The sequence below is a fragment of the Bombina bombina genome, chromosome 6, assembly GCF_027579735.1.
Source record: "Bombina bombina isolate aBomBom1 chromosome 6, aBomBom1.pri, whole genome shotgun sequence".
Lineage (NCBI taxonomy): Eukaryota > Metazoa > Chordata > Amphibia > Anura > Bombinatoridae > Bombina > Bombina bombina.
In genome coordinates, this window is record NC_069504.1 from 60,703,080 (window position 1) to 60,727,758 (window position 24,679).

General features: G+C 39.2%; 1 protein-coding gene across 1 annotated transcript in view; it reads left to right on the plus strand.

Annotated features, from left to right (window-relative positions):
• The first annotated feature begins 14,394 nt into the window (after positions 1-14,394).
• Positions 14,395-24,679, plus strand: part of LOC128662603 (store-operated calcium entry regulator STIMATE-like) — a 205,408-nt gene continuing 195,123 nt past the window's right edge. The window contains exon 1 of the mRNA XM_053716428.1: positions 14,395-14,743. Coding sequence (XP_053572403.1) covers positions 14,575-14,743 — 169 coding nt within the window. The 5' untranslated portion in view covers positions 14,395-14,574. The remainder of the gene's footprint in view (positions 14,744-24,679) is intronic.

Consider the following 24,679-nt stretch of genomic DNA (forward strand, 5'->3'; position numbering starts at 1 on the left):
AAGGTACATGTGCCAGTCAGCTGCGTAACTTGCATAGGTCCATAAAATATGGCTAGTCTGCTTTGTACAGTTTTTGTTTGCAGACCAACTACCATCTGGGAGGGGGTGTCACTTTGCGGTGCATATACACCTTTTTTAAGGTAACTGAACATAATTAGTATGCCGATTATCAGAGTAAAACATCATTCCCCATAAGCTATAGATGATGTGAACCCATATTTGAAGAATGTATTTTTGTGAGTTGTATGCATCCTGTTCTCCTACTATTACTAAACATACCCACTTTAATATTCCTGAGCTCTAAAGTGGATTTATAAAGCTTGTGGCAGTGGGATTATTAACCGTTGACTTTTCTGATAAACCACCTTGTATATAGAGTCATAGAATATATAGTAACAACTGTGACAATCAAATACACCTTACGCTATTTCTGAACTCCTCCACTTTCCTGCACACCACAACTACACAGTAGGTTATAGAGAGCAGTTTCCCTGAGGAACATAGTGTTTCAAGACCCACACACTAATAAATAGTACTGCTGAGGTGTATGTTAATCACTTTAGACCTGAAATGGGTAATATAGACCAACACTAAGCTAGCCTATATGTCATAGTATCCACTATAACTATCTAGTGATATAAAATGAGGATACCTATGGGAGACCTCCACAACTTGCCATGGGCTTTTCCCATTTTTTAATGCTACAACTCATAAGGCTCAATACAAGTTTTAAAAACACACCCTGTACTATTTCACAACAGACATGAACTACTGTGATAGAAGCCCTGTTCTATGCTTTATGTGAGATATACTTTCTGTAAGGGGCACACCTATATAAACATGTACAGTTTTGCTTTAGTTCATGTTCGATCTATTATCCTGGTAATATATTTTGGTATCACTCCTAACTCAACTCTACTAAAGATATATGTTCTAGTCAGTTGTTTAACTATTTGCAGTTTATATCATGCTGTCTGCCTCCTTTGTACGGTTTTAATTTATAGACCTAGCTATATACATGGTAAAATTCCGATGACCTTCTTCTATCTATCACTTCCAACCTAAGTCTTATATGATCCACGTCACATAGATACTTCAGGGATGGTCTTACATTAGATACATCCAGAACAGCTAAAAGATAGATGCGGTACTATACATATCTCCATTCACTTGCCTATTATGAACATACTCCTTTCATTTTATTAGCAATAACTCCATATTAATTCTAAAGCCTCTCCCCTCCACTCCCCCCTCCATCTCTTTGAACGGCTTTTGTCCGTTGGCTCAACTCCCCCTCCCCTTCTACACTTTGGTTCAAGAGTGACCAAAACCAAAAGCTAACTCCCCATGCCCCAAATGCACCAGATTAGATAGAGCCAATGAACGTGTACTACGGCAATACGGGGAACATTTCTCTTTTGTATAATATAAAACTGAAGTTTCTATAGATTTAGTCCTATCCCCTCTATGTCATTATAGGGTTGCATTGCATTAGACTTCATTTATATATATCCACCTCAACTTCTAAATTTCCATATCTCCACACAAGTACTCAAAATGTTGGAAATTGCATTGTATCTTGGGGATATAGCTCCTCCTTCAATTACGTGTATACTCTGTCATGCTAGAGCACAATATTGAGGCCTTGGATAGGAAACCAATACCTATGTTTTACTGTTTATGTGGTCACAATGTATATCCTAGCTCAATGTCATCCTTATTTATGGACAAGATTGTTTTGTTAAATTTGTTTTCTCAACTTCAGTAAAAAAATAAATGTTAAAAAAAAAAAAAGTTCTATTCTTCATCTAGCCATCTACCCAGATCATTAATGTACAATTTTGAATTCAGAATTATTTTTGTTTGCACATTTACAAATATGATTCTTTGAAAAGTGATCTCTTAATTTCTGCAATTTCTTAATCATGCATGTCACACACTGTTGATTTAGGGGATGCAATGTGCAGAAATGTTACCTCCTGTGAGTGTTTCTGTCGGTGTCTGTGTTTATGTCTTTGTGCTTTTGTTTGTGTCTCTATGAGTGTGTATGTATTTTTTCTGTGGATCTCTCTGTGTGGTTGGGTATGTATGTCTTTGTGCATTTTCTGTGGATGTCTATGAGGGTGTGCTCGTATGTCTCCCTCCTCCACCCTTCTGTCCCCATGTGCACTCTCTGTCCCTCTCCTGGATGTGCCCGCTCTCTGGGGCTCTCGGACATCTTCCCTCCCATCATCCCTTCTGGCTCTCCCTCTCCCCACTCCACTTACTCCCTGACAGGGACCCCACTGCTCCTCCTGTCCTCTCTAATACTCCTCTCCATGCCACTCCTCTCCCCTCATCCCTACCTCTCCCTGCCATCCTCACACTAAATCACACACTCACACTCCCAGTTCAATCACACACAATCACAACCAAACACTCAACCTATCACACTGTAAAACTCAAATAAAATATGTGTGAGAAAAAAAAAGTGTGGTGTATTTGTATATGTATGTATGCAATCTGTGCAATATGTAACAATATGTGTAAGTGTACAAGCTTACTCAACAACAATGCAACCTAACTAACTCCTCTGTTTGTGCCTCTCTCTCTACTCTCACTAATCCTCCACTCCAGTGTGGTGTGTTGTAGCTCAACGAATAATCCAAACATACTGAAGAAAATGGCGGCTGCGCATGGGTTTATATATGAATATCGTAATTATGTGTCGCATTTTTATTTGAATTCCGGGTTAGTTTTTACGCGTGTTAAACTAATTTGCATAAAACTACTCTTTATTGACACTTTCCGTGGACACAAGACTGGCGTAATTTACTTGCGACGACTAAAATGTGTATTTGCGCACATTTCAGAAGATAGCAAGTTTGTCCTACTTACGCCAGTCTAGCATCTAACGGCGCAGTATATGTAATACCCCGATGTGTGAGGTGCAATTACGGGCGGCGTGGGTTTCAGCGCTTGCGCCGAAGCCTGCGCCGTATATGTAATGGAGCCCAAGGTGTTGGAGCCCTTGTGTTTTTGTGAGACTCCCCTGTCAGCTGATTGTGAGACCGGAACCGTACATAAGTGAGTATGTATGCGATTTATAGGTCACATGTGTCATAGGCTACAGACAGAAGCCTCATTTGGCAGATTTACTGGCAATAATATTCAAAAACAACAAATATTAATGCAAAGGATAAATTCAATAGAGGAAAAGTCCGACTGATTCATAAAGTATTTGTCCACTTTTTAACCACTTGACTCCTCAGGAGATTAAGTCATTTTATTGTGAATTAAAGCACAAACACTTCTTAAACATAGGTAGCACCAACTGCTAACACATATGAAATGGGCACTTGTTCCCTTTTTAAAGTGTCCTATCTTATCATGTCCCTTGTTGTCTCCTACTACTCGTGCTTGGTTGGTCATGCACTGCTTACCTGCAGAAAGGTTAACGCTCTGCTACAATTTTTATTTCATTCTGTTTTTTTAGCTGTACAGAAGCAATGAAAAAGCTTGTAATTTATATGAAGACTTATTAATAATCCCTGTTCTCTTATACAAAGACCCTGCACCTATTTCAAATGCTCCTCTTAAGATCTCATCCTTAAAGGGCCACTGTAAGTAAATATTTTCTATGCCTGTTACTAACTAACTACCCCAAATACGCTTTTTATCAATAGCATTTCATTAACACATCTCTACCGTATATCAGAAATCTTGTCTGCAAATTTAATTGTTTTCCAAACCCACTCCGTGGGTATCCTTTGCTCTGTACCAATCCGTTTGCAATACCTAGGTTTCAAAATGGCGCTTTAACACAAAGTTATTAGTTTAAGTATTTTGAACACTCAGTGCTGAAAATAGTGGGCAGGATAACGTGACATCATCGGCGAATAAAAGATATAACTTTTAGAACGTTATGAAACTTCATTTGGAGAAAATATAATTTTAATTAATGTTTATTAACTTTAATATGTTAGTTGTTTAGCTTAAAAATTATAACAGAAAGTAATCCTTTAATCAGCATATGGTGGGAATATCAAATTTTACAGCCATTCTGGACCTCGATCCGATATGCAGCGTCGCCCACAAAAGCCGGCGACGCCAAATATTGCGCTGGTTTGGTATCACATATACGGCGTAACATAGAAGTTACGCTCGTATATTTCTGCCTTTGGCCGTAGTTTTTTAGCCCATAGACAGGTATACCAAACCACAGCAGTTTATACAGTGTAATAGATCGGAACAGCCAATAGAATGCGAGCTCAATCTGATTGGCTGATTGGATCAGCCAATCGGATTGAACTTGAATCTAATTGAATCAGCCAATCAGATGTTCTTACCTTAATTCCAATTGGCTGATAGAATCCTATCAGCCAATCGGAATTCGAGGGACGCCATCTTGGATGACGTCATTTAAAGGAAACTTCATTCGTTGTTCAGTCGTCGGGCCAGCTGGATGTTCCGCGTCGGAGGTCGGAAGAAGCCGGAAGAAAGAAGATTGAAGATGCCACTTGGAGGAAGACTTCGCCCCGATGGAGGACCTCTTCTTTGCCGCTTGGATGAAGGACCACATCTGGATGAAGAGTTCGGCCCAGCTGGGTGAATACGACTCAAGGTAGGGAGATCTTCTGGGGGTTAGTGTTAGGTTTTTTAAAGGGGGGTTTGGGTGGGTTTAGAGTAGGGGTATGTGGGTTGTAATGTTGGGGGGTGGTATTGTGTTTTTTTTTTACAGGCAAAAGAGCTGATTACTTTGAGGAAATGCCCCGCAAAAAGCCCTTTTAAGGGCTGGTAAAAGAGCTGGTTACTTTTTAATTTAGAATAGGGTAGGGCATTTTTTTATTTTGGAGGGCTTTATTATTTTATTAGGGGGCTTAGATTAGGTGTAAGTAGCTTAAAATTCTTGTAATCTTTTTTTATTTTTTGGAATTTAGTGTATTTAATTGTATTTTAGTTTAGATATTTGTAGTTTATTTAATTTATTGAAAGTGTAGGTGTATTTGTAACTTAGGATAGGATTTAATTTACAGGTAAATTGGTAATTATTTTAACTAGGTAGCTATTAAATAGTTATTAACTATTTAATAGCTATTGTACCTAGTTAAAATAAATACCAAGTTACCTGTAAAATAAGTATAAACCGTAAAATAGCTACAATGTAATTATTAATTATATTGTAGCTATCTTAGGGTTTATTTTATAGGTAAGTATTTAGATTTAAATAGGAATAATTTAGTTAATATTATTAATATTATTTAGATTTATTTTAATAATAATTAAGTTAGGGGTGAGAGTTAGATAGGGTTAATATAGTAAATATATATATAATATAATAACTATATTAACTATATTAACCCTAATATAGTTAGGGTTAATATAGTTAATATATATATATATAATATAATAACTATATTAACCCTAATATAATTAGGGTTAATATGGTTAATATATATAATATAATAACTATATTAACTATATTAACCCTAATATAATTAGGGTTAATATAGTTAATATAGGTGGCGGCAGTGTAGGGGGATTATAGCTGGCGGCGGTGTAGGGGGATTAAATTAGGGGTTAATAATTTTAATATAGCTGGTGGCGGGGTAGGAGCTCACATTAGGGGGTAGGTAATGTAGGTGGCGGCGGAGTAAGGGGCTCACATTAGAGGGTAGTTAATGTAGGTGGCGGCGGGGTCCGGGAGCGGCGGTTTAGGGGTTAATAACTTTATTAGGTGCGGCGGGGTCCGGGAGCGGCGGTTTAGGGGTTAATACATTTATTATTAGGAGAGTGAGGGGGATAGCGGATAGAGGGGTATACGTGTCGGGCTATGTTTGGGAGGCATGTTAGACAGTACGGGAGATTTAATACTTTAGTCAGTTTTTGTAGGCGCCGGCAGTTTCTAAAGTGCCGTAAGTCACTGGCGACTCCAGAAATTTGTACTTAGGCAGATTTCTGGACATCGCTAGTTTGTCAGACTTACGGCACTTTCTGACGGCGCTGTATATGGGATAGCTCGAGTTGCGAGCTGAAACTAAAGGCTGAAGTGGAACTATACTATACAAGTTGAGAAGCAGTATAGGTTACAGAAACTACAGTTTAAAGGGATAGGGAACTCAAAATCAAACTTTTAGGGGCCTATTTATGAAGCAGTCAAGCTGCTTATTCCATGCGAGCCTGAATCAGGAGTTAAGAAGCAGCGGTCATAAGACCGCTGCTCCTTAACTCGTCCGCCACCACTGAGGCGGCGGACAGCAGTCATCCCGAACGGATACGATCAGGATGATTGGCACCCCCAGCTAGCTGCCGATTGGCCGCGAATGTGCAGGGGGCAGGATTGCACAAGCATTTCACACTAAATGCTTGTGCAGTGATAAATGCCGACAGCGCATGTTACAGCGGATCATGTACGTCCGATATATGATAAATGGGCCGCTTAAGATTCAGATAGAGCATGTAATTTAAGACACTTTTAAATTCCCTTCTATTATCAAATGTACTTAGTGGGATACATTTAAGCTGAACTGGAGCTTTTTTTTTGTAAGTATATTAGATTTGCATTGGTTGAACTCGGACTTCCGTCTTTTTTCAACCTCATCTACTATGTTACTTTGTTCTCTTGGTATTCTTTGCTGAAAAGCAAATGTACATATCCTCAGCAGCAGACATGTAGTACCGGGAGCTAGCTGGTGATTGGTAGCTACACACATTAGTTTGTTGACATTGGCTCACCCATTGTGTTCAGCTATCTCCCAGTACTACATTGCTACTTTGAAGCGGACTTTAACTATGCATTTAATCCCTTTGCAGGGGTCAAGTAAGCTCTCTTGCTAAATTCAGCAGTTGTGTCCTACTCTTACCTGATCCTGTATTTTTTAAGTAATTTCCATGGCTGAGCAATCGTGAATTGATATGCCACTTCCTCAAAGAAACCTAGATCAAGTTATATTATAGCTTTCATTAAATTGAGATTGCATGAAAATAGTTTTTTTTTATTATTTACCAGTTTTGTGTGCACCCTAGATTACTAGAAATACATTATTTTTTATGGAAATTGAGTATTTTTGAGGTTATTAAAGGAATAGTAAAGTCAAAATAAATCTTCCACTCCTATTATAACATTTATTTCATTCCCTTGATATAGTTTGTTGAAAAGCATGTACATATCCTCAGCAGTAGGCACACACTACTGAGAGCTAGCTGTTGATTGGTGGCTATACATATCTGTTTCTTGTCATTGGATGACCAGAGGTGTTCAGTTAGTTACCAGTAATTCATTGCTGATTATGAGCTGACTTTAACTATGGGGCATATTTATCAAAGTGCGAGCGGACATAATACGATGTAGTGTATCATGTCCGCCGCACATCGATAAATGCCGACAGCATACGCTGTCAATATTTATCATTGCACCAGCAGATCTTGTGAATTGCTTGTGCAATACCGCCCCCTGCCGATTCGCGGCCAATCGGACGCTAGCAGGGGGTGTCAATCAACCCGATCGTATTTGATCGGGTTGATTTCTGCCCGCCGCCTCAGAGCAGGCGGACACGTTATGGAGCACGATCTTCATGACTGCCTGAAGACTCGCCGGAAACAAGGGCTATCAAGCTTGATAATTCGGCCCCATTGTGTTTAACCCAATTTGCAGGGGAAAATACATAGTTATATGCAATAGTACAATAATAAAATGCTCTAACATAGCGCTTTTTTTCTTTTCATTTTTAAACCCATTTAAGGTCCAGTTATCTTTGAGTGGTTCATTGTGTTTTGACACTTAGAGACCAATGAACAAAAGTTCTAAGTTCTCTGCTCTAGCGGGATTGTCTAAGAAGTCTTGTCAGTACTACGAGGTCCCTTTACCCCTCCACTACCAGGATTTTCCGAGAAAAACTACCGGAGAATTTTTGCTACCACTCCGTTTAAACGGAAATAGAGCCTTTGTTTTTTTATTTACTTATTAAAACTATATATATTTTTAAAGTAGACAATGCAAGGTATTTATCTAGGTCCATTTTATTATATTTGATGCCACTATTTGGCTACCAAATATGATCATATAAAAAAATCAATACCTTTTTTGCAAACTTTGGGATTCTACCTGGAATTATTTACTCAAAACTAATACAGTCATAAGACAAATGGCTGTAAAAGATTTTTCTGGGGTCCCCTTTGTTGAGAAACAGTAGACATGCATGGCTTTGCAATTAGCTTTTGGCAATCAGGTCCCTAATTGCAGCTGTACACCACACTTCTGAAATTCTCAACAGTGAAGGGGTTATTGGTTAGCATGTAGTGCAGAGATTACCCTCCCGATCACCGAAAGGTTAGAAAAACAGCACACCTTCTCTGCTTGTAGTGGGGCACGGAATAAAGGACTTGCCAGGTCCCAGTCAATCCAAGTATAGAGAATATTCCAGCCTCCAATTTCTTTAAAAGACCTTTATTTCATATAGGGTCCTGAGTAGAAATTACAACGTTTCAAGCCTAAACAGGCCTGTTTAGGCTTGAAACGTTGTAATTTCTACTCAGGACCCTATATGAAATAAAGGTCTTTTAAAGAAATTGGAGGCTGGAATATTCTTTATACTGAGATTACCCTCCCACCTGACACCTCCCATCCCCTGATCCCTACCTGATCTCTCTCAAACGCATCTTCCCTACCCCCGCCCTGGTCACCACCATCTTAGGTACTGGCAGACAGGATTGGTCCACTTAACAAGCTACAGATCCCTGTCATTATTGGTATCACCTGTTCTGCTTGGCTGCTGTCACTATTGATCAATTCCCTTGCGCTCCTGGGCCCCCCTTCTGGCCCTGACCTTTATCTGCTTTGCTATATAGGAGCTTTTTGGTGTCGTGCACCTCTGGGAAGGACACCAAGATCCATTGGACCATCCAGCAGGGTGCGCGCATAACATTCGTTACCTCAGTGGGACGTGTTTATTGCCATTGTAAGGGGAGTCAGCCGAGCAGCTCAGAAGTCTCAGCCTGCATTCTAAGCACAATCGTTTGCATTATATCACGTGAGTGGGATTGATATATATTTTTTACTACAGTCTCCTATCCTTGATGATATTGCGTAAAGTGGCACCTCTGTTTGTTTCCTCTTTTTTAGGAACTTTAGTCTGCAGTTTAGGGCTTTTTTATATTAATTTATTTCTGTAGTGTAGGGGTCCCTCCTCACCTCCATGATCTCCCCAACAGCTCTCTTGCCCACTCCCTCCCACTGCCTACTTTCATATTTGTTACTGGTAGTCAGTCTGCTAGTGACACATTTCTATTTATTTTATTTGTTTTATTTATTTAATTAAAAAAATAATTCTGTAGTGTAGCAGCCCCCCTTATCCCCTCCCGATCCTTTTTTTTCTGTAGTGCAGGGTCCCCCTCCATCTGATTTCATTCCATAGTGTAAGGCCCCATCTCTCCCTCTCTCTGGGCAATACATTTGTCTGTAGTTTAGGGAATCCCATCCCTTCCTCCCCCTCCCCCTCTGAGCCCGATCTACCAGCTTCCCTCCTCCCCTCCTACTGCTCCCATTCAGCACCAACGATGATCGTTACAGAGAGTGACACAGACAATAACGATTGGAGATCTGCCTCCATATGATAATGTAGCATGATCAGTGCTTTATTACTATATGTAGGAAGAGGCCTTCTGCTGCAAGCTGCAGTCTCCACTGTCTAAGCTAAGAGCAGGAACCACGGCATGCACCATTGTGTTGGACGTGGATACTAAGTCAACACAGTACACTGGACAAAGTACTGTGTGACCTAGAACCTACCTGCAAATGGCACAAGGGGTTAAATCATTTTAGAAAAGCTAATTTTAGTTTGACAGCTTTTTATATCACAACACAGGGTTCTAGGTGTGAAGGAGAGACACTTGCGTTACGCCAAAATGCTAAAAAAGCCTCAGAAAATGTCTGATTTCTCTCCATACCAGTGAGTTTCTGATCATCAGGCCCTTGATATCATACTCTTTTTATATATATATATATATATATATATATATATATATATATATATATATATATATATATATATATACTGTATATATAAATTGTTTTTCAATATTTGGCTCAGGTGAGTAAATACTAGCTCCCATCACAAAATAGTGACCAGGGGGGAGATATTGTGAAGAGCAAACAGCTTTGTTTGTCCTAGTTCAATGAATAGAGATCAGAAAATTATCACAGGACGCAAAAACTAGCCAATCTGTAATCTGAGAGTAAAAATGGAAGCTGTATGGATTTAGTGCAAGTGGTATTAGCGCTCTGTACCATTTGAATTTTAGTGCTTCATTTGTAATATTGCCCATAATGTCTAACACAACTTTCTCTATCTCCCTTCACTATCCCAACAGTAAAAGATAAATAAAGATAGCATTGTTTTGCCAGGATGGTTAGAACCTGATTTTCTAAAGGTTGCCCATTGTTCCAAATCCTATAAGTGTATTTGTTTTGTTTGTCAGACTTGCTGTTTATATTCTCTGTAGTGTTTGTAAGTGACAGTGACTACAGTTTAGCAAATATACATGATAGTAAACTCTGTAGGATTTCTGTTGCAGGCCATATATGTAAAAATAATTTTTTATGTATTTACAATTAATTAATTAATTAATTAATTAATTAAAAAGCAAATTCTCTAGTTACTTTGATGTAAAAAAAAACTCTAGTGAAAACATCCATAAAGTTTTGTAATTATTAAAGGGACAGTCAAGGCCAAAAAAAACTTTTATTTTTCAAATAGGGCATGTAATTTTAAACAACATTCCAATTTACTTTTATCAACAATTTTGCTTTATTCTCTTGGTATTCTAGTTGAGAGCAAACCTAGGAAGGCTCATATGATAATTTCTAAGCCCTTGAAGGCCGCCTCTAATCATATGCTTTTGTATTTGCTTTTCACAACAGGGGAGAGTAGTTCAGGTAAACCATATAGATAGCATTGTGATAACGCCCGTGGGTTGTGGCAGACACTGCACTAATTGGCTAAACTGCAAGTCAATAGATAATAACTAAAAGTCATGTGATTAGGGGCGGTCAGAAGATGCTTAGATACAAGATAGTCACAGCAGTAAAAAGTGTATTAATATAACAGTGTTGGTTATGCAAAACTGGGGAATGGGTTATAAAGGGATTATCTATCTTTTTAAACAACAAAAATTCTGGTGTTGACTGTCCCTTTAAGATTAAAAATGTTGGTTAAAACTATGGTCTATGTTTTATTTATATTTTTTACATACCCTGATATTTTTTCATTATGTTTATAAAATATTTAACCACACTTATACTGCATAATATTATGTTAAAGTTGGTTCACAAATTATACAAATAAAATTGTTCTCTAAAACAATGGCTTATGATCTATTAAAGGGACACTAAACCCATTTTTTTTTCATTTCATGATTCAGATAGAGCATGCAATTTTAAGCAACTTTGTAATTTAATTCTATTATTAATTTGTGTTCGTTCTCTTAATATCTTTATTTGAAAAGTAGGAATCTAAGCTTAGAAGTCGGCCCATTTATGGTTCAGCAACCTGGGTAGCGCTTGCTGGTTGGTGGCTAAATGTAGCATGCTCTATCTGAATCATGAAAGAAAAAAATTGGGTTTAGTATCCCTTAAATATTATTGACATATTCTGACTTTGTTTCCCTGTTTTATATATATCATATGTTTATGAACATTTATATTACACAACAATATATTACATTTGATATGAATACCATACACAAAATTACTATCTAGTATGATCAAAATATCAAATATCCGCAATTGCAAGTTTACATAAGTGAACATTGCTTGGGTGTTCAATAGCTATTTGGAAGAAGGAGAGCAGCGCAGCTCCAAAGCAGCCTCCAGAGAGCAACGGTGAACCCAAACAGCACACGGGCTGAGCTCAAGCTGAGCGAAGAAAACTCAAAAGCAGCTGGAGAGGAAGAGGTGCTCACCGAGGAGAAGAGAATCAGTCATATGACTAAGTGCCGCACGGCACGAAACGCGTGAGGACACGCCCCCTTCTTCTGTCTCTTGTTGGTAGTGTGTGTGTAGCGACCTGAAATTTGGAATAAACTTCCTGTCTTGCTTTCATTTACCAAGTGTGCCGCCTCCTTCTTTCTTCTGTTAAATAGCTATTTACCTGTTATTACAAATCGGAAGCCTCACATGTATAATCATATTTGCAAAACAATGTAAGATGACAAACTTGGTCATCTTCACACACATTTGTTTTGCAATTTCTTCTTTAGCAAATTTTTTTCACTTAAAATAAATCACAAGATACATAAATGTAAATGTTAATATATTACTTTTCAGACAGAGAGAAATAAACAACCTTTTCAGATTACCAATACACTAAATCATAATGAAATAAATAGCAGAAATATACATTCTTGCTGTGTGTTATTCATATGCTTTACAGATGATAATACTTCATGTATCCCCTTCATGATGAGAGGCAGATTATTTCCTTTCTTTATAATATTGCCAGATCTGTAAATCCCACATTACAAATCTATGTTAGGGAAACCCAAAATAAATTGTATTATAAAAATATAGTTTTAGATATTACTGAAATAACATTGACAATGTTCATAGAAATTCATAAATAAGCCATACATTAGGTTTTATGCTTGCACACTTTCTTAAAGGGATATTAAAGAGTTATTCAAATATATATATATATATATATATATATATATATATATATATATATATATATATATATATATAGTTATCTATACCTAGCAAAGCTTAGCTTGTGGATAATATGTATATATGTTTTTATACATTTTATTATAAGTTGTTTAAATAAAGAATGTATAAATGTAAGGATTTATTTTATATAAAGTACTTTAGCTGCTATAAAGTAATGGCTTTCCCATGTTGAAACCTAAGTTTTCCCATTATCGATATAGATTGTTAGAAACAGATATAAAACAGACAATAAAAGAGACTGTGCAAACAAATTGTTATTTTTCCTCAACAGAAAAGACAGATAAAGGGAAACCTAGGTTCCAACATGGCAGCACCATTACTTTATAGAAACTCAGTAGAATTCAGAAAAACAACACTTTTCAAGACATTAGCCATTACATGTAAGGGAACAAAACAAATAATGAAAACATATTGCAAAGTTATTTTTACAAAACATAATCAAACATTGTATATTGCAATCACAAACATAGTTGAATTCTTAATCAAATAAGTCATTACTTTATCTGCTATCAGCATAGGAGATAATACATTTCTAATCCTAAATAAACATATTTAATTACATTCTGTTTAGTTATATTACCCCTTGCAGTGGCTGTGTCCTTAACCCTTTATGCAGAATAAAGAACAGGAATTTAGATGAAATCCATTTCTCCATAATTACATTTCTTACAAATGTCCTTCAGTGCATAAAGCCTGTTGTTCTACACAGCAGCTGAATCATTATGATTGATGCACCTGAGATCAGGTTGGGAAATACTTTATATTTGGTTTGTTGGGTAACTAATGGTTGCAAATGAGAAACATTGATCTATACAACCCCTGAGATCTCTGGCTCCAGCACCTGCTAGATTTAAAACCCACTATAAAGATTACATTTCTCAAAAGTGTTACTGATTCCTATGATATTCTGTACAACCAAATCTCTTCATCCTACAAGAACAGACATTATTTAATAAGATAGCGATTGGTGAGAATTTAAAAAAAAAACACATCCTATTGGATCTGCTTAGGCTTCACTTCATAGGGCTAATAGACTAGAGAATGTTAGTTCTGGCCTTTCACTTTGTTCTCTATAGATGATTTATGCATTAAAGCAGGAAAAGCAATGAATAAACAGTAAAGTCAAAATCCAACTTTCACTATTCAGATAGAGCATGCAGTTTTAAATAGCTTTTCAAATTACTTCTATTATCTAATTTGCTTTCTTCTTATGGTCTCCTTTGGTGACAAGCATGCCTTTGGTCTTCTTTGGTGACAAGCTACCTTCCTTGCCCAACCTGGAACGGGTCTGGGCTACTGATTGGTGGCTGCACATGTCTCTTGTCATTGGCTCACTTGATATGCTCAGCTAGCTCAAAGTGGTGCATTGCAGATAATTCAACAAATTATGCCAAGAAAATAAAGTAAATGTGATTATAGAATCACAATGGAAAGTTGTTTTTAAATTGTATATTCTATCTGAATCATGAAACAATGGGTATCCTGTCCCTTTAAATGAGACTTTAAGTCCACAAAAGTCATTCAAATCAAACGATTTGTGGGTTACAGTTTATTTATTGACTATCACATGCAAATAACAAAAAGGAGGTACAGAGGACATGCTGAGAGGGATAACAGATGCAGAATTAGATTGAGACTGACACTAGACATTGCATCCTATGATGGGGGATCTAAGATGAAACAAACACGTGCCTGAGACTGCAGAATGACAGGAGCCTTAGAAGTTTGCTCCAGGAGTAGTGATAGCTGGAAGCGGAGTTCCTGGGGGGAGGGGAGCTCTTTGTTAGCAAGAAGCTCAGTATAGCTCAGCCCCTTCCAGCCATACAAGATCTCCCTTCTCCTGGAGCAGCAGAATAGATCAAGTAGCAGCAATGGATCCAGGAGCAGACATGAGGAGCCGGAGACTCCTCCAGCTGGTGATCAATTCTAGTGTTCTGCAGAAAGCCACCCCCCAGGGCTGTGACAATGGGGCCCTTATGGATCATTTTGGGGTGCTCATCCAGGGGGTGCTGGCAGTGGTAGCTTTCAGCACACTCATGTGTGAGTATAACTTCTGTATTGGCCATATGTAGGTAGCTGATGTAGCCATATAACGCTATCATTTGTTACATTTTATTTTCCAGCAGAGCTTTGTTAGTACAATGTTTTAGTTGCCACTTTTGTTAGTTTGTAAATACTTTATACCCCTGCAGGGATGTTTATTTTATTCTGCTTGTTTGTTACAGGACAGACAATGTTTACCAATAAGTACTAATTGTATAAATGCCACACTGTGTAAACTAGGCTAAGCTTGTATTATGTTTTATTATATAAACTCCACTAAGTTTGTTTTGTTCACAGAACTCATCCTGAACTGTTGTATTGTGTACACACTGTGAGTTCCCACATGTTGCACTTGCTGGGCGGTGCTGGATAGTTAGGGACAGGGACATAAACACACACAATACAGCAACACGTGCTCCTTTTGTGTTGTGCCAAATATAGTTCTATAACTTCAGGCTCTGTGTGCCAGCTTATACAAGCAGATGTGACAATTGTGTGGCACTTAACATAGGGCAGACAGTAGAGGTGATTGGTTACATTTTATTGGCAAAATACATTTTATATATATATATACACCTGTGTAAGAATTAGATACTATGGGAAATATGGGGGTAACACTAAAAATACATAAAATGAAAATCTGTTTTATTATGAACTGTTTAAACATTTATTTTTGTTTTTAAAAAAGTGACCTAGCAATAGAAGTAACTGCACATTAGAGATTGTATAGATGTGGCATACAGTCAAAAAAATGAAAAATGGTTCACCCCAGTGCATAGACTAGTTTGAAACATATTTAAATTAAGCTATTTTAAAAATAAAGGAAAATCATTACAAACAGCAGTAGCAGTGTTCTGATTGGTAGATGATGTGTTTGCAAGCTGATTTGTAGATAGGAATTAGCTGGGTTTGTGCTTTTAAACCACAGCCTATTAAAATTGGTTGAGCTTGCAGGTAATATCTGATCTCATTATGTTATCACTCTGTGTACACACACTTGCTTCCGTATATTTGTCTGTAGACCAAAGCGTATTACTTAGAGAGGACAATGGAAAATTAACATTTTATTATTTCACTATCCTGCACCCTACTGGGAGTGTCATTTCTTCTGCTGGCTGTGTTTACTTAGCTTGTCAATAGCTTGGATGTAAGTCCAGAAACTTTCAGTATAGGTGGGGATATCGCAAGCTAGATTAGGTATTTCAAGTGCTGAAATAAGGGTAAAGGAGCTACTTGTAAACTATTTAATACAATTCAGCAGGTAAAATAAATCATTGGGAACAATTTAAAGGGGAGAAAAATGTTGGGTAAACTGTCCCTTTTAAGGTCTCTAAACGGCAACACATCTAATTGTTTTAAATGAAAAGTAAGCACTTTGAGATTTTAAAGAGGGTCTACTTGATTTTTTTATTATTGTTTAAAGGGACAGTCAAGTCCAAAAAAAAGTTTCATGTTTCAAATAGGGCATGCAATTTACTTTTATCACTAATTTTGCTTTGTTCTCTTGGTATTCTTAGTTGAAAGCTAAACCTAGGAAGGTTCATATAATAATTTCAAAGCCCTTGAAAGCTACCTCTTATCACATGCGTTTTTATTTGCTTTTCACAACAGGGGAGAGCTAGTTCATATGAGCCATATAGATAACATTGTGATCACGCCTGTGGCTTGTGACTGACACAGCACTAATTGGCTAAAATGCATGTCAATAGATAATAAATAAAATGTCATGTGATCAGGGGGCTGTCAGAAGATGCTTAGATACAAGGTAATCACAGAGGTAAAAAGTGTATTAATATTACTGTGCTGGTTTTGCAAAACTGGGGAATGGGTAATAAAGGGATTATCTATCTTTTTAAACAACTGTCCCTTTAATGCTTTAAGTACCTATTCCCCAGCTTTACATAACCAAAATTGTTATTAATATACTTTTATATCCTCTAAGTGTGCCTGTTCCTAAGCCCCTACAGGCCGTCTCTTACATCAGTGCTTTTTAAAGGGACAGTCTAGGCCAAAATAAACTTTCATGATTCAGATAGAGCATGTCATTTTAAACAATTTTCCAATTTACTTTTATCACCAATTTTGCTTTGTTCTCTTGGTATTCTTAGTTGAAAGCTTAACCTAGGAGATTCATATGCTAATTTCTTAGACCTTGAAGGCCACCTCTTTTCAGAATGCATTTTAACAGTTTTTCACCACTAGAGGGTGTTAGTTCACGTATTTCATATAGATAACTTCTCGTGCATGAGCACAGTGTTATCTTGGAGCAGGCACTGATTGGCTAGACTGCAAGTCTGTCAAAAGAACTGAAAAAAGGGGCAGTTTGCAGAGGCTTAGATACAAGATAATCACAGAGGTTAAAAGTATATTATTATAACTGTGTTGGTTATGCAAAACTGGGAAATGGGTAATAAAGGGATTATCTATCTTTTTAAAACAATAAAAATTCTGGTGTAGACTGTCCCTTTAAATCTTGCACAACAGTCAGACAGTGTTAGCCCATGTGTGCCATATAGATAAGATTGTGCTCACTCCTGTGAAGAATGATATTGATTTTCGAGTAGATTGTCCCTTTAGGTTTAGTTATGCCTTGTAAAAAAAAAAAAAAAAAAAAACTTTGCAATATACTTTCAATATTTTACCCCCTCCCCCTTTTCAGTTACTTTAGCTCTGAAAACTGTGGTTTTTATAATTCTTATAAATGCTAACGTATCAATGCTAACTCTGCTACATATCTGTTATTAATTGGCTTTATAATATAAATGCAAAACAATATACTTAATATTAGCATTTTGACTATGACTAGGATTGAGAACTGCAGACTGTCTTGTTCGAGTTTCTATAAAGAAAACATAATTTATGCTTACCTGATAAATTCCTTTCTTCTGTTGTGTGATCAGTCCACGGGTCATCATTACTTCTGGGATATTATCTGCTCCCCTACAGGAAGTGCAAGAGGATTCACCCAGCAGAGTTGCTATATAGCTCCTCCCCTCTACGTCACCTCCAGTCATTCGACCAAAGACCAACGAGAAAGGAGAAGCCAAGGGTGTAGTGGTGACTGAATTATAATTTAAAAAATATTTACCTGCCTTAAAAAAACAGGGCGGGCCGTGGACTGATCACACAACAGAAGAAAGGAATTTATCAGGTAAGCATAAATTATGTTTTCTTCTGTTATGTGTGATCAGTCCACGGGTCATCATTACTTCTGGGATACCAATACCAAAGCAAAAGTACACAGATGACGGGAGGGATAGGCAGGCTCATTATACAGAAGGAACCACTGCCTGAAGAACCTTTCTCCCAAAAATAGCCTCCGAAGAAGCAAAAGTGTCAAATTTGGAAAAAGTATGAAGCGAAGACCAAGTTGCAGCCTTGCAAATCTGTTCAACAGAGGCCTCATTCTTAAAGGCCCAAGTGGAAGCCACAGCTCTAGTGGAATGAGCTGTAATTCTTTCAGGAGGCTGCTGTCCAGCAGTCTCATAGGCTAAACGTATTATGCTACGAAGCCAAAAAGAGAGAGAGGTAGCAGAAGCTTTTTGACCTCTCCTCTGTCCAGAATAAACGACAAACAGGGAAGAAGTTTGGCGAAAATCTTTAGTTGCCTGCAAGTAGAACTTGAGGGCACGAACTACATCCAGATTGTGTAGAAGACGTTCCTTCTTTGAAGAAGGATTTGGACACAAGGATGGAACAACAATCTCTTGATTGATATTCCTGTTAGAGACAACCTTAGGTAAGAACCCAGGTTTAGTACGCAGAACTACCTTGTCTGAGTGAAAGATCAGATAAGGAGAATCACAATGTAGGGCTGATAACTCAGAGACTCTTCGAGCCGAGGAAATAGCCATTAAAAATAGAACTTTCCAAGATAACAATTTTATATCAATGGAATGAAGGGGTTCAAACGGAACACCCTGTAAAACGTTAAGAACTAAGTTTAAACTCCATGGCGGAGCAACAGTTTTAAACACAGGCTTGATCCTAGCTAAAGCCTGACAAAAAGCCTGGATGTCTGAATTTTCTGACAGACGCCTGTGCAACAAGATGGACAGAGCTGAGATCTGTCCCCTTAATGAGCTAGCCGATAAACCCTTTTCTAAACCTTCCTGTAGAAAAGACAATATCCTAGGAATCCTAACCTTACTCCAGGAGTAATCTTTGGATTCACACCAGTATAGGTATTTACGCCATATTTTATGGTAAATCTTTCTGGTAACAGGCTTCCTAGCCTGTATCAGGGTATCAATAACCGACTCAGAAAAACCACGTTTTGATAAAATCAAGCGTTCAATTTCCAAGCAGTCAGCTTCAGAGAAGTTAGACTTTGATGTTTGAATGGACCCTGAATCAGAAGGTCCTGTCTTAGAGGTAGAGACCAAGGCGGACAGGATGACATGTCCACTAGATCTGCATACCAAGTCCTGCGCGGCCATGCAGGCGCTATTAGAATCACTGATGCTCTCTCCTGTTTGATTTTGGCAATCAATCGAGGAAGCAGCGGGAAGGGTGGAAACACATAAGCCATCCTGAAGTTCCAAGGTGCTGTCAAAGCATCTATCAGAACCGCTCCCGGATCCCTGGATCTGGATCCGTAGCGAGGAAGTTTGGCGTTCTGGCGAGACGCCATGAGATCTATCTCTGGTTTGCCCCAACGTCGAAGTATTTGGGCAAAGACCTCCGGATGAAGTTCCCACTCCCCCGGATGAAGAGTCTGGCGACTCAAGAAATCCGCCTCCCAGTTCTCCACTCCCGGGATGTGGATTGCTGATAGGTGGCAAGAGTGAGACTCTGCCCAGCGAATTATCTTTGATACTTCTATCATTGCTAGGGAGCTTCTTGTCCCTCCCTGATGGTTGATGTAAGCTACAGTCGTGATGTTGTCCGACTGAAACCTGATGAACCCCCGAGTCTTTAACTGGGGCCAAGCTAGAAGGGCATTGAGAACTGCTCTCAATTCCAGAATGTTTATTGGCAGGAGACTTTCCTCCTGACTCCATTGTCCCTGAGCCTTCAGAGAATTCCAGACAGCGCCCCAACCTAGAAGGCTGGCGTCTGTTGTTACAATTGTCCAGTCCGGCCTGCTGAACGGCATCCCCCTGGACAGATGTGGCCGAGAAAGCCACCATAGAAGAGAGTTTCTGGTTTCTTGATCCAGATTCAGAGTGGGGGACAAATCTGAGTAATCCCCATTCCACTGACTCAGCATGCACAATTGCAGCGGTCTGAGATGTAGGCGTGCAAAAGGTACTATGTCCATTGCTGCTACCATTAAGCCGATCACCTCCATGCATTGAGCTACTGACGGGAGTTGAATGGAATGAAGGACACGGCATGCATTTAGAAGCTTTGTTAATCTGTCTTCTGTCAGATAAATCTTCATTTCTACAGAATCTATAAGAGTTCCCAAGAATGGAACTCTTGTGAGAGGCAAGAGAGAACTCTTCTTTTCGTTCACTTTCCATCCATGCGACCTTAGAAATGCCAGAACTAACTCTGTATGAGACTTGGCAGTTTGAAAGCTTGAAGCTTGTATCAGAATGTCGTCTAGGTACGGAGCTACCGAAATTCCTCGCGGTCTCAGAACCGCTAGAAGGGCACCCAGAACCTTTGTGAAGATTCTTGGAGCCGTAGCCAATCCGAATGGAAGGGCTACAAACTGGTAATGCCTGTCTAAGAAGGCAAACCTTAGATACCGGTAATGATCTTTGTGAATCGGTATGTGAAGGTAAGCATCCTTTAAATCCACTGTGGTCATGTACTGACCCTTTTGGATCATGGGTAAAATTGTCCGAATAGTTTCCATTTTGAACGATGGAACTCTTAGGAATTTGTTTAGGATCTTTAAATCCAAGATTGGCCTGAAAGTTCCCTCTTTTTTGGGAACCACAAACAGGTTTGAGTAAAACCCTTGTCCTTGTTCCGACCGCGGAACCGGATGGATCACTCCCATTAATAATAGATCTTGTACACAGCGTAGAAACGCGTCTTTCTTTATTTGGTTTGTTGACAACCTTGACAGATGAAATCTCCCTCTTGGGGGAGATAATTTGAAGTCTAGAAGGTATCCCTGAGATATGATCTCTAGCGCCCAGGGATCCTGGACATCTCTTGCCCAAGCCTGGGCGAAGAGAGAGAGTCTGCCCCCCACTAGATCCGGTCCCGGATCGGGGGCCCTCGGTTCATGCTGTCTTAGGGGCAGCAGCAGGTTTTCTGGCCTGCTTGCCCTTATTCCAGGACTGGTTAGGTTTCCAGCCTTGTCTGTAACGAGCAACAGCTCCTTCCTGTTTTGGTGCAGTGGAAGTTGATGCTGCACCTGCTTTGAAATTCCGAAAGGGACGAAAATTAGACTGTCTAGCCTTAGCTTTGGCTTTGTCTTGAGGTAGAGCGTGGCCCTTACCTCCTGTAATGTCAGCGATAATTTCTTTCAAACCGGGCCCAAATAAAGTTTGCCCCTTGAAAGGTATATTAAGTAATTTGGACTTAGAAGTTACATCAGCCGACCAGGATTTTAACCACAGCGCCCTACGTGCCTGAATGGCGAATCCTGAATTCTTAGCCGTAAGTTTGGTTAAATGTACTACGGCCTCCGAAATGAATGAATTAGCTAGTTTAAGGACTCTAAGCCTGTCCGTAATGTCGTCCAGCGTAGCGGAACTAAGGTTCTCTTCCAGAGACTCAATCCAAAATGCTGCCGCAGACGTAATCGGCGCGATGCATGCAAGGGGTTGCAATATAAAACCTTGTTGAACAAACATTTTCTTAAGGTAACCCTCTAATTTTTTATCCATAGGTTCTGAAAAAGCACAGCTATCCTCCACCGGGATAGTGGTACGCTTAGCTAAAGTAGAAACTGCTCCCTCCACCTTAGGGACCGTTTGCCATAAGTCCCGTGTGGTGGCGTCTATTGGAAACATCTTTCTAAATATTGGAGGGGGTGAGAACGGCACACCGGGTCTATCCCACTCCTTGGTAACAATTTCAGTTAATCTCTTAGGTATAGGAAAAACGGCAGTACTCGCCGGTACCGCAAAATATTTATCCAACCTACACATTTTCTCTGGTATTGCAACAGTGTTACAATCGTTAAGAGCCGCTAAGACCTTCCCTAGTAATACACGGAGGTTTTCCAATTTAAATTTAAAATTTGAAATATCTGAATCCAATCTGCTTGGATCAGAACCGTCACCTACAGAATGAAGCTCTCCGTCCTCATGCTCTGCAAGCTGTGACGCAGTATCAGACATGGCCCTAGAATTATCAGCGCACTCTGTTCTCACCCCAGAGTGATCACGCTTGCCTCTTAGTTCTGGTAACTTAGCCAAAACTTCAGTCATAACAGTAGCCATATCTTGTAATGTTATCTGTAATGGCTGCCCAGATGTACTAGGCGCCATAATATCACGCACCTCCCGGGCGGGAGACGCAGGTACTGACACGTGAGGCGAGTTAGACGGCATAACTCTCCCCTCGCTGTTTGGTGAAATTTGTTCAATTTGTACAGATTGGCTTTTATTTAAAGTAGCATCAATACAGTTAGTACATAAATTTCTATTGGGCTCCACCTTGGCATTGGAACAAATGACACAGGTATCTTCCTCTGAATCAGACATGTTTAACACACTAGCAATAAACATGCAACTTGGTTACAATCTTAATTAACAAAAACGTACTGTGCCTCAAAGAAGCACTAAACGATTAAATGACAGTTGAAATAATGAACTGAAAAACAGTTATAGCATCACTCTTTAAAAAACAACACAACTTGTTAGCAAAGGTTTGTTCCCATTAGTAAAGTAACACTAATTAAATTTTAAACATAAAAATCACAGCAACGTTTTAAAACACAGTCACTACATAAGTCTCACAGCTCTGCTGAGAGAATCTACCTCCCTTCAAAGAAGTTTGAAGACCCCTGAGTTCTGTTAAAGCTGAACCGGATCATGCAGAAAATACAAGAGTAACTGACTGGAAATTTTTGATGCGTAGCAAAGAGCGCCAAAAACGGCCCCTCCCCCTCACACACAGCAGTGAGAGAGAAACGAAACTGTCATAATCAAAACAAGCAAACTGCCAAGTGGAAAAATAATGCCCAAATATTTATTCACTCAGTACCTCAGAAATGCAAACGATTCTACATTCCAGCAAAAACGTTTAACATGAATTAAATACCTATAAAAAGGTTTAATGTACTTTTACAGAGTAATTCCGGTGAAATACCATCCCCAGAATACTGAAGTGTAGAGTATACATACATGTCATTATAACGGTATGGCAGGATTTTCTCATCAATTCCATTCAGAAAATAAAAACTGCTACATACCTCAATGCAGATTCAACTGCCCGCTGTCCCCTGATCTGAAGCTTTTACCTCCCTCAGATGGCCGAGAAACAGCAATATGATCTTAACTACTCCGGTTAAAATCATAAGAAAAACTCTGGTAGATTCTTCTTCAAACTCTGCCAGAGAAGTAATAACACGCTCCGGTGCTATTGTAAAATAACAAACTTTTGATTGAAGTTATAAAAACTAAGTATAATCACCATAGTCCTCTCACACCTCCTATCTAGTCTTTGGGTGCAAGAGAATGACTGGAGGTGACGTAGAGGGGAGGAGCTATATAGCAACTCTGCTGGGTGAATCCTCTTGCACTTCCTGTAGGGGAGCAGATAATATCCCAGAAGTAATGATGACCCGTGGACTGATCACACATAACAGAAGAAATGAGCCTTATCTCACTGTCTGCTGCAAACAATTAGGAACAGATATAGATCAGGCAATAAAATAGACCAGTGATATAAAACCTTGGCACTCCAGATGTTTCAGAACTACATTTCCCATGATGCTCAACTGGAATGCAGAGAGCCAAATCGGCATGGGAAATGTAGTTCTGAAACATTTGGGGCTCGATTTATCAAGCCCTTCGCCTCTCTGCGACTTCAGATTCTCACAAGACTGCTGCTTCTTAGCCAATCGATTTCCTGTGTGCTGGCTGGGGGCAGGATTTCATGTGAGCGTAGAATAGTGCTCGTGTGCAATCTTAAATTCTGCCGTCAGATTGCTGCCTGCCAGAGGCGAGCTAGGGTGGACAGGGGCAAATATGTCCATCCCGGCTTGATAAATTGAGCCCCTGGAGTGCCAAGGATTTCCATCACTTCAATAGACTAATAGAAAAAGGTTATGTGAGTTTCCACACAGCCTTGTTTACACAAACTCTACTTGAATGCCTGGGTTATATAGCTTTCCCTAATTGTCCTACGCAGAAGAGATAAATAGAAAACTAGTTGAAACAGGGCAGCGCCTATTACTTTATAGAATCTAGAGTACTTTTATAGAAACAAAGGCCTAGATTTAGAGTTCTGCGTTAGCCGTCAAAAGCAGCGGGGTCCTAACGCTGGTTTTGGCTGGCCGCTGGTATTTAAAGTCGTGTAGGTAAGGGTCTAACGCTCACTTTCCAGCCGCGACTTTTCCATACCGCAGATCCCCTTACGTTAATTGCGTATCCTATCTTTTCAATGGGATCTTCCTAACGCCGGTATTTAGAGTCTTGGCTGAAGTGAGCGGTAGACCCTCTACCGACAAGACTCCAGCCACAGAAAAAAGTCAGTAGTTAAGAGCTTTCTGGGCTAACGCCGGTTTATAAAGCTCTTAACTGCTGTGCTCTAAAGTACATTAACACCCATAAACTACCTATGTACCCCTAAACCGAGATCCCCCCACATCGCCGCCACTATAGTAAATATTTTTAACCCCTAATCTGCCGAACGCACACCGCCGCCACCTACATTATCCCTATGAACCCCTAATCTGCTGCCCCTAACATCGCCGACCCCTATATTATATTTATTAACCCCTAATCTGACCCCCCCCAACGTCGCCGCTACCTTACCTACACTTACTAACCCCTAATCTGCCCTCCCTAACATCGC